General features: G+C 42.6%; 2 protein-coding genes across 3 annotated transcripts in view; one reads left to right on the plus strand and one right to left on the minus strand.

Annotated features, from left to right (window-relative positions):
• Positions 1–643: 643 nt before the first annotated feature.
• tgds (TDP-glucose 4,6-dehydratase) overlaps positions 644–13,274 on the minus strand; it is a 35,272-nt gene continuing 22,641 nt past the window's right edge. The window contains exons 14-15 of one of the 2 annotated variants that reach the window (XR_003461893.1): positions 2,551–2,681; positions 1,025–1,137 (exon numbers count right to left, since the gene is read on the minus strand). Coding sequence is in view for 1 of the 2 variants with exons in the window: in XM_027276057.1 (XP_027131858.1) it covers positions 929–1,137 (209 nt within the window). In the remaining variant the exon portion in view is untranslated. Of the gene's footprint in view, positions 1,138–2,550; positions 2,682–13,274 lie in introns of both variants that reach the window. The other variant, XM_027276057.1, reaches the window with a different exon arrangement.
• Positions 4,702–12,465, plus strand: LOC104935062 (sodium/myo-inositol cotransporter). The gene is made up of 7 exons (XM_019262587.2): positions 4,702–4,774; positions 5,155–5,285; positions 6,903–7,875; positions 7,965–8,163; positions 8,696–8,823; positions 8,913–9,892; positions 9,938–12,465. The coding sequence occupies exons 3-7, from the start codon at positions 7,245–7,247 to the stop codon at positions 10,166–10,168; spliced, it is 2,169 nt and encodes a 722-aa protein (XP_019118132.2). The 5' UTR covers positions 4,702–4,774; positions 5,155–5,285; positions 6,903–7,244; the 3' UTR covers positions 10,169–12,465.

The raw sequence follows: 13,274 nt of genomic DNA on the forward strand, positions 1-13,274 counted from the left end.
AATCCACATCTCTCATGAGGTTTGAACCATGACTTCAGAATCTCAAACTAGTGCTCTAACCCAATGAGCTATTGTCTTAGATAGCTTACCATTGTTTCTTGGCAGTTTACACTCCTTCTTTGGACAGACACCTCAAAAGAGGTCAGCAGCATTAAGTACTGAGCTATCCAGTGAGCTGTCAGACCTTCACCGTGAGCGCTCTTAAGTCTAAACTTTGGGTGTTGGCCTTCAAAACAGACTGCACCTCATAAGATTCAAACCCACAACTTCACCGCTTACAGGCGGCACTCTACGAATCGCGCTCACAAGGGGAAATATTTTTTCTCACAGTTTACACTCTTCCTTTTGGACGCAGCCCTCAAAAGCCACTGCACTTTGCAAGATTCGAACCGATGCCTCACAGGTCAAAGTCAGCAGCATTAACCAGTGAGACAACCATCTGAGCTATCCGTATCAACAGAGCTTACATAAAAGGACTGGTAGCAGTACTGTTTTCTTCAGTGTACTCATTCTGTCTGCTACTTTCCATGTATTTCTGGAAGGCTTTTAATACCATGCAGCACTACAGCACTATTAATTGTATTTATTTTAATTGTATTTATTTGTTATGTATCTGTTATGTATTGTTTTATGGCTTTGTCTTAAAGCACTTTGGGTACCGTTCGGCTATTGTAAAGGGCTATACAAATAAACTTGATCTGATCAAATTAAAAAGGAAGTTGAGTTATTTAAAACTTGTGTTTGTCTCGAGAGGGAGAGAGGAATACATTCATACATACATACATACATACATACATTCATATGAACTCATCCAGGCAGATTTAACCATGAAATAACACTTTCAATATAGAGACATTCATTTTCACAAGGTAACATTGGAATGTTTCAAGTAGTGTCGCTTCTTCACACAGGAAGTTGAAATGTTATTTTATCTACCAAACTCTACAGGGTGACAGTTTTCCATGTGACGTGTCCGTTCTCTCCCAGGCCGACGTCGCCGCTCGCAACCAGCTCCATGGCGGTGGGGAAGGCTCGGTGCTCGGCCTCTCTGATCCTGTCCGACAGGCTCTCCTCCGCGTTGCAACCCAGCACCGGCACCACCTCCTGCACGATGATGGCGCTGGCGTCCACCTCTTCCTGAACACCGAGAACAAAACAAATGTGTGATTTGTTCGGTTTAAATAAATAATATTACATATTTCTGTTATATAGAACCACACCAGAGGGCACTCAAACCCACAACTTCGGAACATCAAAGGAGCATGCTACCATGCTCAGCTATTGGATAACACCATTGCTTGGTTTCACACGTGTCTGTCCTTCGATTAGATTAGGAGGTACTCAGGCTTCGACCACGAATTGACCCACTAAAGACCTCTTTCTCAGCACTTTCCAGTCTTCGCAAAATTCATTGAGCCTCATAAGATGAGGAAGACAACAGTTTGCACTGTGCACTATCACTACATCATCTTGTTAAACACTACGACACGTAGTGCAGCTGGACTTTGTCAACAACTTAATAATTGCCCCAGAGCCAGGCCTGGGGGACCCAGGACACGCTGGAGGGTCTATGTCTCTCGGCTGGCCTGGGAACGCCTTGGGGTCCCCCTGGAAGAGCTGGACGAAGTGGCCGGGAAGAAGGAAGTCTGGGCCTCCCTGCTGAAGCTGCTGAAGCTGCTGACCCCGCGACCCGACTTAAACGGATAAGCGGAAGAAGACGAGACGAGACGTAACAGTAATTGTTGCTACACTATATTTAAGATGTCAGGACAAAATTTGGGCATTGTGCCGGTAAAATCCAATCTACATGCTCTCTTTCTGTGCCTTCAGTATTAGCTCATGCTCGGTGCTGTAGCTTGTCACAACAGTCAGCAGCAACACAATGGCAACCCACATTGTCTTTGTTGTTGCAACTCGGCTCGTGTGGCACAGAGCTGAGTCTGACATTCAGAATTAAACATGACGTCAGCTCCTGATCAACCAGATAAAAACCCATTGAGATCAAGACCTCTTTCACCAGGGTGACCTGGCCAAGAAAGGCTGCTGCCACAAAATACCATTACGGATTTAACCAAAACACAGCAGCACTGATTCTGTTTTAACACGTCACGTTGTACCATGGCATGCTGCAGGTCCGTCAGGAGATACTTGGAAACAATATGCAGGTGTTGCACACCCTCTAATCCAGCAGTTTTGCATATGGATTTACTGCACACACGCACAAATGTTTTTTTATATATGCAGAGGAAGAAAGGGGGAGATATATGTTCAAATGATTTATATTTAGCTAAGGTTCCCTGATGGATCAGTAAAATGTGCAGCAACTTTCACTGTTCTGAGCATGATGCTGCTTAGATTGCTGCACATTAGCATCATCTAGTGGCTGAGTAGAGTAACAGCAGCACAGTACTGTAAAATAAATGATGTTTGAATGTATAATTTAAATTGGAGAGTATTTTTCTGGCTTCAAAATATGCTGAGGATAAAACATTTGACAAAATAACAGGAGCTGGGACACGAGGCCGACTCGGACATGGTGGGTACATTTACCCAACGATGCTCTGCTGCAGAGCCTCCTGTCTGTCAGGATGTTTTCCATCGCTCCTCCGTAAACACAGCACACTCTGTGATGCCGATACTCAGACCTTAGCTCCACAGACGTAAACGGAGATGTTGTCCCCCTGAAAATGGAAAGAAATAATCAGTAACTCTTTACAAGCCTCAAGTAGTCTAAGTTTAGTAGGCTTAATTAAAACATATATAAAACAGATAACATATTGCTACAGTGTTTACAAGCCAATTTACAATGGGCCTGCACACACACACACACACACACACACTTTACTACAAGACAAAATGTAACTAACTGACTCTAAGTGTCAGAAAGATATTGTTTGGATATTCTGGATATGGGTATAAATAAATAAATAAAACAACGATGGGATGTTTTTGCATTAATTAGATATATTCATGTTTGGTTTTGATATATTGCTTTTTTCTTTTTCCAGACAAAGCTGAGGTAAAAGTTTCAGTGCAAACCACAAGGAAGTATGTGGTTAATATGTTTGGCCACCCAGCTGTGTCAGTTAACCATTAAACATAATTTCCTGTCCTTTCACCAAAGATACATGTGTAAACGCTTGTCCCAGCCGACCCCGGCGAGCCAGCCAGCTCATCACAGGGCACATAGAGACACCTATGGGCAATTTAGAGTCACCAATTAACCTGTTATGTGCACGTCTTTGGACTGTAGAAGGAAGCCGCACACAGAAAGGCCCCAGCCGAGGTTCAAACCTGTGCAGAAACAAATCCAGTGAATTATTCCAGTTAGTTCTGATGCTTGCATGCAGACTCAGTGCATTCAACAGGAAAAGCATCAAGTGCAGAAGACAGTCCTGATTTTACACCACACACTCTATGCGCCTCAAGCGATTAGCTGGAAATGACATCGAAGGGATCATTTCAACGGCACATGACAACAGGTCAGGGGCTTGTGTTTGTGCACGCTGTTGCACAGTTCAAAGAGGCAGAGGCAGTTGTAAGAAGTCAGCATGACATCCCAGAAGACCTCCACCACACCAACAGTTCATGATAGTTTATGAAAAGTGCAAAATCACGGTGTGTGTGCAGAAAGCAGCACTGGTCATGGTAAGGTCACTGCAGTCTCGGTAATGGGTAATAAGGTGTGCATGGTTAATACACACAAACACTGTGTGTGTGTGTGTTTGTGTGTACAAGAGAAAGAGATAAATAATATATTTTGCATACACTTATGCACGCGACACAGAAATAAAGTCAAACAAACATGAATGCAAAGTTGCGTGCAAACATGTTCAAAACAAAAACAACAACACGGCCACACACACACGGCGCCAGGTCAGGCAGTGTCCACGTTCTCATGACTCACACATTGTGCGAACAGGTGGGTTTATAAGTAACAATGTGTGTGTTTGTCGCGCATTAGTGTTTGTAAATACATACATGTGTGTGTGCGGATGCTTGTTTTTGTCAGGATCTTCGGTTTACTGATCAAGCCATGTGCTCAAACTAACGCAATGTGATGCGTACGGTGCACTAAATACCAAATAGGATGATTAAGACAGTTGACTGTAAGTGAAAAACATACATTGCCATACTTTAAAGCTGTCACATTGAACCTTTGCACTTGAAATGAAATAAAATATAGCCATGGAGGCGCTGAATCAGCTTCCTGAACATTTTATGGCATTGTTTTATGTGTTCCTGTTATTTTGTCCACCCCGTGCGGGGTTAAAACAGGATACACCTGTCCTGAACTTAAGAAAGTAAGGACATTAAAAAAAATGTACTTTGCCGAAAAAAACGAGAACACTGTGAAACCTGGAACACGGACAAACGGCTCCATTGTGTGCTAATTAAACAATCCTGTGAACTTAACACAGCTCGCTTGATTAAATTTGATTTATACAGCACAAAATCAGAAGTGATCTCATCACACTTTGCATAAAGAGCAAGTCTAGACGGTCCTCTTTAAAATACGATTTACAGAGACTCAACAGTTCACACCGTGTTTACGTATTTTAAATTAAATCTATATTTTATTTAAATTTGATGCAGCCAGTGTCTGAATCAAATTCATAGATGTTTAAGTGAAGTAGAAGATCAGATACATTTAAGAATCACGTGAACGTTTGTTTTAATATTTGAGCTGATTTTGTCTTTAGTTTATTGAGAGAAGAATAACTGTGCAGCCAGTAATCCTGCATAACTTTAAGCCTTAATATAATGTGAACAGGTGAGTTGTATATAAATTCACCCTCAGTACAGTTGTCATGAACGGGGAAATTAGCTACAGAGACCAAAACTGTTTTTTGTACCAGGCTGTAAACATGTTTATTTCTGCTGTGAAACATGGGGACTTATGGAGACTGACTCACTTCTGGAGCCAGCCTCAGGTGGACGTTTGAGGAACTGCAGTTTTATGGCTTAATAATTTAACAGCCATGGAGGTTGCTCACTCTGTCATCTCTTCATGCATGTGCATATCATATGAACGGTTATCCTCCATCACTCACGGCTACATTTATTATATTTAATCAAATATCTCCATAAAGTGAGATCATGTTAACGTGAACACCTGGCACGTTCACCTGCTCATCGTTTCCCTCCACCCAGGTCAGGTGATGATGCCTCCGCTGTGGGCGGAGGCTGCCGCCGCTGTTAATAGGCTGGGGACCTCTCAGACCTCATCAGTCCGGAGCTCAGACTGGCGGGGACGACACGGAGGAAAGACGGACGCTCCGCAGGTAAGTGCGGCGTTTATTACCGCTTTAACATCCATGCAGCGGCACGGCTCTGCAGGAGCGAGTTTATATTGTGTTATATTCACTTAGAAATCCAAATACAGCGTGTGCAGCTTCATTTATATGATGACTATGAGAGGAAATGTAGTGTGACGTGCAACAACCGTGACTAATATCAGTTAAATTAGAAATAAAAACAGCTTAAAGCATGGCAATATGTTGCATAAAACTATCATACATTCAATTAGAGTTTCTAAAAGTCCCATTGAAGTGGGAGAATACTGGATAAATTGAATTATTGATTAAAACAACCCCAATTAATGGCCACTACTTTTAGAGTATTACAGAAAACTACAGAAAAAAGTATTGTTTAAATCTACTCTGCTGCAGAATATTATGGCGATATTAAAAGGAAACTCAGAAATACAAAAGTTAGATTGCGTGCACATGAGTAGTAGTGTTTTCCTGAGTAATCCAGCAGTGGCACTTAGACTTCAGGAGGATACAGTGATGAATAAAGAGGCTGTGTTTTCTGTTTTAACCCCATGATCCACCCACTTATTTATTTGTCCAGTTATACACTCCTCCCTCTGAAACTGCATGCAGGTGCAGGACCTTAGGTGCGTTAAAACTTGCAGAGGCATCCTCATGAATCGAGGATAACTTCACCTGTTTACCCAGCGCTGCCCTCAAGGAGTCGGTTAGCTTTGCACCAGTTAAATCAATATTGACTCAAGTGGATCCAGTGTACTGTAATCCCACTCGACAGTATGATATTGTTCCCAACCTGTTAACGCGAGCATGCTGCCTGTGAATGGAGAGGAGGGGTGAAGCTGCGTGGAGAGACCCCAGCTGTCCTTCACAGAGCGGAGCGCTCTGCTGAGCAACAAACACAAACACCAGCCCTGATGCAGGACCCTCATACAGCACTACAGGCCTGTATCAAGGCCAGCGATAACAGAGAATGAACATGAGTGTAATCAATACTTTGTCTTTTTAAAGTACTGAAGTCATGAGCGGGATGTTTTCTGAACGTTTTGAGGTCAAATTACAACTTGCTTATGAAGACTTGTGACTTGATTCTCCCGAAATGTTGAAAACAGCTCTGGCAGGTCCAAGACGAATTCCCTTTTCTGAACGATAGCATTTAGAAAAATCAAAGCTGCTCTAAAAAAGAAAAGGGTTAACCAGTCCGCTTGACTCAGCACAAACAGCTGTCTGTCATTCCCTGAGCTCATCCACCCTCCGAAATAAAACGGCAGAGATCGGGGGAATAATAGGCTTTATGAAAGGCTCTGCTGTGCATGTGCATCGCAGGACAAGACAGAAAAGAAAACAAACATGTTTTTCTGTGTTTACACAGCTTGCAGGGATCTTGATATAAGCAGGGGTTGTGCTAATCATAACGCGTTCATGGATATTTGCTCACACATTTGAAGTGTTATGCATGTGCAGGTTCAAGATTTAAGATGTGTATTGTCGTACGAGTCCAATCAAGCACGGAGCGTCCGTTATATAAGAACAATAATTATAGTATTGCATGCAAAATGTTTTTGCAGTTGGTATTAAGGCCAGCGTCAAAACATTCATCTTGTTTCTCCATCCTTGTGTTTGTTGCAGGATCCAGATGACTTTGATTCTTCTGTGGCTCCCTCAGTCAAAGCTGAGCGACAATGCGCCACCATTTCATAAACTGTCAAGCCACAGCCTGCATTGATCCCCAAAGCTGAGGTTAATGACAGCGCATCAAAAATTTGGAACAATACCTCAAATATTTTCTCATGGTCAAATGCCAAATCACAGATTTCCCCTTTTATAACTGCTACATATAGATAACAATGAGCAGACTGTAGGTTATGATCGGAAAAGCTCTCACTGGTTTCAACTCCAAATAAAAAAGAAGTCCTTGGAGTTAAATTAGCAGGAATTTGGAAGTTCTCTATCATAACTAAGCAGTCAAACATGGCCACTATGGAAGCGGCAGACATCTCCATTGTTGTAATCTACTTCATCCTGGTGCTAGTGATCGGCTTCCTCGCCATGTGGAAAGCCAATCGGAGCACGGTGAGTGGCTACTTTCTCGCCGGCCGCTCCATGAACTGGGCGGCGGTCGGAGCGTCTCTGTTCGTCAGCAACATAGGAAGCGAGCATTTCATCGGATTAGCTGGATCGGGCGCCGCTAGCGGGCTCAGCGTGGCTGCATGGGAGTTGAATGCTTTATTGTTGCTCCAGTTGTTAGGCTGGATATTCATCCCCGTGTACATTCAGTCCGGTGTCTACACCATGCCGGAGTACCTGTCCAAGCGGTACGGTGGGAGGCGACTAAAGGTGTATTTTGCTACGTTATCTCTCATCCTGTACATCTTCACCAAGTTGTCCGTGGACCTCTATGCTGGAGCCTTGTTCATTCAGGAATCCGTAGGGTGGAACCTCTACCTGTCCATCTTCCTCCTTATTGCCATGACAGCTCTGCTAACAGTCACCGGAGGTCTGGTCGCTGTCATCTACACAGATACAGTCCAGGCATTCCTGATGATCGCCGGAGCACTCTGCCTTACAGGCATCAGCCTCTACAAAGTGGGAGGACTTGAAGGTCTTTATCTATGTCCTTTGTGCATGGAATTAATTAAACTACAGTTTGATTTTGAAATGCTAAACCATATCCTGTCATGTCATTTTAAGGTGTGTGGACCAAGTACATGCAAGCTTCTCCAAACATCACTGCCATTTCGCTGTTGTTCCCCAACCTGACTGATTCCGAATTCTGCCACCACCACCATCTAAACCCGAAGCCAGAAGCACTGAAAATCCTTCGAGGCCCGAGGGATCCAGACCTGCCTTGGCCCGGTTTCTTACTGGGTCAGACTCCTGCCTCTATTTGGTACTTCTCCAAGTCCTTTCATGTAGACTAACCTCTTAAATCGTCCAGTTACATGTAGGCTTCTATGTATGAAGAAGACCAACCAGGTCTTTCTTCTTGAGCCACGGTTGCATTGCGTCTTGTACCGGCCACTAGCAAGTTATTGGTTAAAACAAATATAAACCACCAGAGACCTATTAGAGATCTATTAAACAAGACAAGATCTGACCTAAATGCTTATGCCAATATTCTCACCAAAGCATGCACTTGACAACCAAATTTCATGGAAATCTATCCAATAGTTGTTGAGACACAGAGTGACCAAATTCATCCTCTGGGAACCTTGAGTATGTACAAACATTTGTGGCAATCCATCCAGTTATAGAAGATATTTCAGGAATAACGTGGTGGACCAACCAACCAACAAACATTGCCTTTTCTCAAGCTAAGACCTTAGTATGTTTAAAAATGTCCCTAGCCTAGCAACATATGTCCTTATATTGCTTGGCCTAATTGTCCAGATATCAAATTGATTGTTAACTGTGTGTTCCAGGTACTGGTGTGCAGATCAAGTGATTGTACAGCGGGTTTTGGCAGCGAAAAACATCGCCCATGCCAAAGGTTCTACCCTAATGGCTGGTTTTTTGAAAATCCTCCCCATGTTCATCATTGTCATCCCAGGTAAAGCCATCAACTGATTTTTGAGTCACTTACACCTAAAATCCTGACCGTAGACTTACTGAATTATTTATTTATCGTCATGATTCCAGGGATGATTTCCAGGATCCTCTTCGCTGATGAGTTGGCGTGCATCAGCCCTCAACACTGCATGGAAGTGTGCAATTCTGCAGCTGGCTGCAGCAACGTGGCTTACCCCCGGCTGGTCATGTTGGTGATGCCTGTTGGTCTTCGTGGTCTGATGATGGCTGTCATGATTGCAGCTCTAATGAGCGACTTGGACTCCATCTTCAACTCAGCCAGCACCATATTCACGTTAGATATTTACAAGATGCTACGAAAACAGGTGTCATCCAGGGAGCTGGTGATAGTCGGGAGGTTGTTTGTGGTTTTCATGGTGATCATCAGCATTGCCTGGGTGCCGGTCATCATCGAGATGCAAGGAGGCCAGATGTTTTATTACATCCAAGAAGTATCCGATTATCTGACTCCACCCATAGCCGCCCTCTTCTTGCTTGGCGTCCTGTGGCATCGCTGCAATGAAACGGGTGCCTTTTGGGGTGGGATGGTAGGGTTTGTCCTTGGAGCGTTGCGTCTGGTTTTGGCATTTGCTTACCGTGAGCCTACCTGCAACCAGCCCGATGAGCGACCATCTTTCATAAAAGATGTTCATTTCATGTATGTGGCAGTTATATTGTTTTGGGTAACAGCTTTGGTGACTATAGTTGTGAGTCTCTGCACTCCTCCGCCCACGAAAGAACAAATCAAAACCACTACCCTGTGGGGGTTAAACAAGAGAAGGAGACTAAAACAGCAAGAAATGGAGAAAATTGGAGAAGATATCACTGCTTTGAAGCCTCTAAACCATGCAAACCTAAATGGAGACCGTTCACTTGGTGAAGAAAAGTGTCAAGATCAACCAAACAAGCATAATGGCATTGATGCCAATCATGAAAATGCTCAACCAAGCAATGGCCATGCTGTCACAGACAGTGACACAGAAACCCAGTGTCAGATCCAGAATGGTTGCCACTCAAGAATTTATGACCCTAAAATGGAAGGAGAGGGAGAAGAGAGAGGAGTGAGGGATGGGGAGGTGGTGGTGGAGGAGGAGGAGGGCTGCTTTGGAGGAGGAGGAGCAGAGGGTGGGAGGTGTGTGAAGGCTTTAGAGTGGTTCTGTGGTTTCCAAGAGAATCCGTCCAAAGCTCAGGTCATTACAGTCCAGGAACAGGAGAGGATCGTGGAAGAGCTTCTCCACGAACCTCCACGAACCAGAATTATCCTGAACATAGGACTGGTAGTGATTAGCTCCATCGGGATCTTTCTTTTCATCTATTTCACCTTATAGGCCTGGTTAATTCCAAACAGTTGTCTACCAACAAGAATTGTCTGTAGGTAAGACAGACAACCTTCAGTTGTCAGTTAAGTTTCGATTAGTAAATTACCAAGTTAAAAGGACGGCTGTATACGCTGTAAACAGTTCTGTTTGTACTTTTTGCCGTTCTGCAAAACCCTAAGTAGATTTGGGGGTAGAGATATGCTCAGGATAAGGCTTTAAAAGAAGTTTGTTTTATAATAGAACAAATTAGTACTCTGTTGTGTATTCTGAAATGTATGTTCTACACTTATATGATGATAACTGTGAAGGCGGGGTTCAGTATGCTTCAAACAAACCGGTTCGTACAATGTGTTGTCCGAATATATTTAAAAGTGTTTCGAATGGCCAGGCGAGACGCGGTGAATTATATATATTCATGTTTATTGGCACCTGGAAAATTGGTGTCGCCAGCTGTTTATCTTGATGCACTCAACTCCTAATATATTTGCACAATGGTAGTGGATGGAATTTCTTCTGCCAAATTTTTTTGGAAGTTGGCTGCTGACAATCCGTGCAATCAGTTCGAAACTTACAAAAATTTAATGATGGATGGTGGATGCTGTTCAACAATCCAAATGACTCATGAAGTCATGTAGATAGACTTCAATTTCACTGTATCATAACTTCCAGCACCTCCGCCTTGGGAAAACACCCAGGAAGACATGAGCACCGCCACCACATACCATCTGCTGTGGTTAAACATGCACTTCCTCTACATTAAAGGGACAGTTTGGGTTTCTTCTGAATGGGTTGTATGAGGTACTCAAGCATATTCAGAGTGTTACAGTTGGAGTTTGGAGAAGCAGGAGGAGGAATAAATACGTCCTACAGCTGAGACAATGTAGTGCCAAAGGGAAAAGGTTGTTTAATGACAAGGTGTAGCGACTGAATATGCTTGAGTACCCAACAAACCCATAATCATCATTCCATTACTTGCAGCTCAAGACTGGCTAGCTACTCAACTAGAAGTTACTCAGGGGCTTTGGCATCGGTCCAGTGCTTTGCATATTGGTGGCTGGCCAGCCTGCGGCGCTTCATACCAAACAAGAGTTTTGTGTGATTTGAGTATTTCTACTCCATGTCATGTGGGGATTGAGTTTATACAATAATATAAGTGCAACTTAAAAAACTTTTTATATTTTGTAACTGTGTAAAACACAAAAAGTTTGCTTTCCAACAACAATTTGGACCAAGAACAACCTGCGTTATTTTGCCTCTAGGCCTACAAAACAAAGGAAATTATGTCACGCGTGAGTTAGTGAGCAGTGACAAATCTGCAAGGTCATGTTTTGTTTGGCAGATGTTTGGGGTAAAATTTCCACCTGACCTACATCTGGTCGGGCCAATCGCAGCCAACAGTTTATCTAATATGGGGCAGGTTTGATGACATGACGGTAGGGAAGCGCAAACTCATTGGCTGTTGAGCCGTTTCGTGTTGATAAGAGATACCGGATGCTAATGTGGAATTGTCTCTGTTGAATCCACTGTCATGTCAGTATTAAAGAAACAAATCTGATTTAAAATAAGGACGTCTTACTGTGTGCTAACATGTTGGTACAGATATTGGCTGATGGATGTTTTTAGGTCTTCAATGCTCATGTGGCTGTGAGATTCGTCTTTTTATTGTGTACAGCTGCAGTAACATTTGAAATGTCTAAATGATGCTACTGTGTTTTGCTTTTTCTTCTTTTGTCTTTTATATTTGAGAGGTTTAGCCATTTTTAACACATCAGAGTGTGTAACACCTTGCACATGCACATGACATCCATGTACTAAGTGCTCAGACAAACTGTTACATAACAAGAAGTGTTGGGCAAATAAGGAGTATGTCACATGTTCTTTTCACATGTTCTTTTTTGTTCTTGCTTTTTATTTTCTACACTCAAAGGGCGTCTTCCACTCAAATGGTTTTAAATTTTTAGGAGCGTCATGTGGGAATTATAGTGTTATTGTGTTAAGAAGAACTGATGTTGAGCCTGATTTCAGATGTGAAGAAGAGGACTTGGAATGAGTTTCCTCCTTTCCTAGAAATGAATACAGCGAAGCTCATTGTTGTATATTTTCTTTTAAACACTGTGCAGTTAAACTGAATTAAGTTTAGAACACGTTTTATGAAAGAGAAACTGATTGGGTCAAGAGAAATAACATTTTTTGTAAGGATTTTCTCAGGAATAAGAAGAGGTGCCGGTTCTAAGTTGTCTTCCCACATGTGATTGTTGGAAGTTCTTATGTTATTGTTTTACAAAATAAAAATCTGTATGGAAATACAGAGGTCAGTGTCATTTCATTCGATGTCTGTCTGATCTGAAATCTCTCAAATCAAAATCTGATACCAAAAAAAGCCCTTGCACGGGTTCATCGTGGGGTTATTTTGCTGAACTCCACCATCTCGCACTCATAGGTCATCTCTTAATGAAAAAAACAAACAAACATCTAACCAAACAGGTCATTCTGGTCCACTTAAAGGCCTCCAACAGTACATATGGGCTATTGAATGTTAACAGTGTGCACTGTTCAGGAAATAAACATGATACCCTGAGGCTTTCTCTTTGCTCTGCAGACAAGGAAGAAAATATATTTATGACAGCTCGTATGAGTAAGTGTGGCATCCGTTAAGGTTCCCTGGTGGACACAGAGCCCAACCTCTCTTCTGGTAGATGTTTCATTATGGTCAGAAATTAGTCCTACGGATGTGGTGTCATCAACTTTAACAACTTAAAAGACTCACGAATGCAGCCAATTTAGTCTTCAGTCAGTTTAAAGACATTTAAATGGAAAGACTCCAAATCTAAGTCTATGTCTGTCATATTGGAGGGCAAAGTTGTTATTTTCCATTCATGTCAGAAGAGATTGGCAAGTCTCAGTCTTATTGTGAGCTGCTTGAAAAGAGCATGCAACAGATTTGCACATTATCTTTGCACTCATGTATCCGGTAAATTAAACTCAATATAAGGAGTTCATGTGGCATCCATAATAACATCCAGGTATTTGTATGAGAAGAGATCCACTGACACTGGAACCTTACATACAGATCATCATTTGTCTCCTTAAATACATGCCGAGCTATTCACCCTGT

Source organism: Larimichthys crocea, unplaced genomic scaffold (assembly GCF_000972845.2).
Source record: "Larimichthys crocea isolate SSNF unplaced genomic scaffold, L_crocea_2.0 scaffold288, whole genome shotgun sequence".
NCBI lineage: Eukaryota > Metazoa > Chordata > Actinopteri > Sciaenidae > Larimichthys > Larimichthys crocea.

Coding starts and splice junctions, on each gene's coding strand:
- LOC104935062 (XM_019262587.2), top strand. CDS start 7,245: ATGGCCACTATGGAAGCGGCAGACATCTCCATTGTTGTAATCTACTTC. Junction 8,164..8,695: donor CAGACTCCTGCCTCTATTTG/GTACTTCTCCAA, acceptor TGTGTGTTCCAG/GTACTGGTGTGCAGATCAAG. Junction 8,824..8,912: donor GTTCATCATTGTCATCCCAG/GTAAAGCCATCA, acceptor TCATGATTCCAG/GGATGATTTCCAGGATCCTC.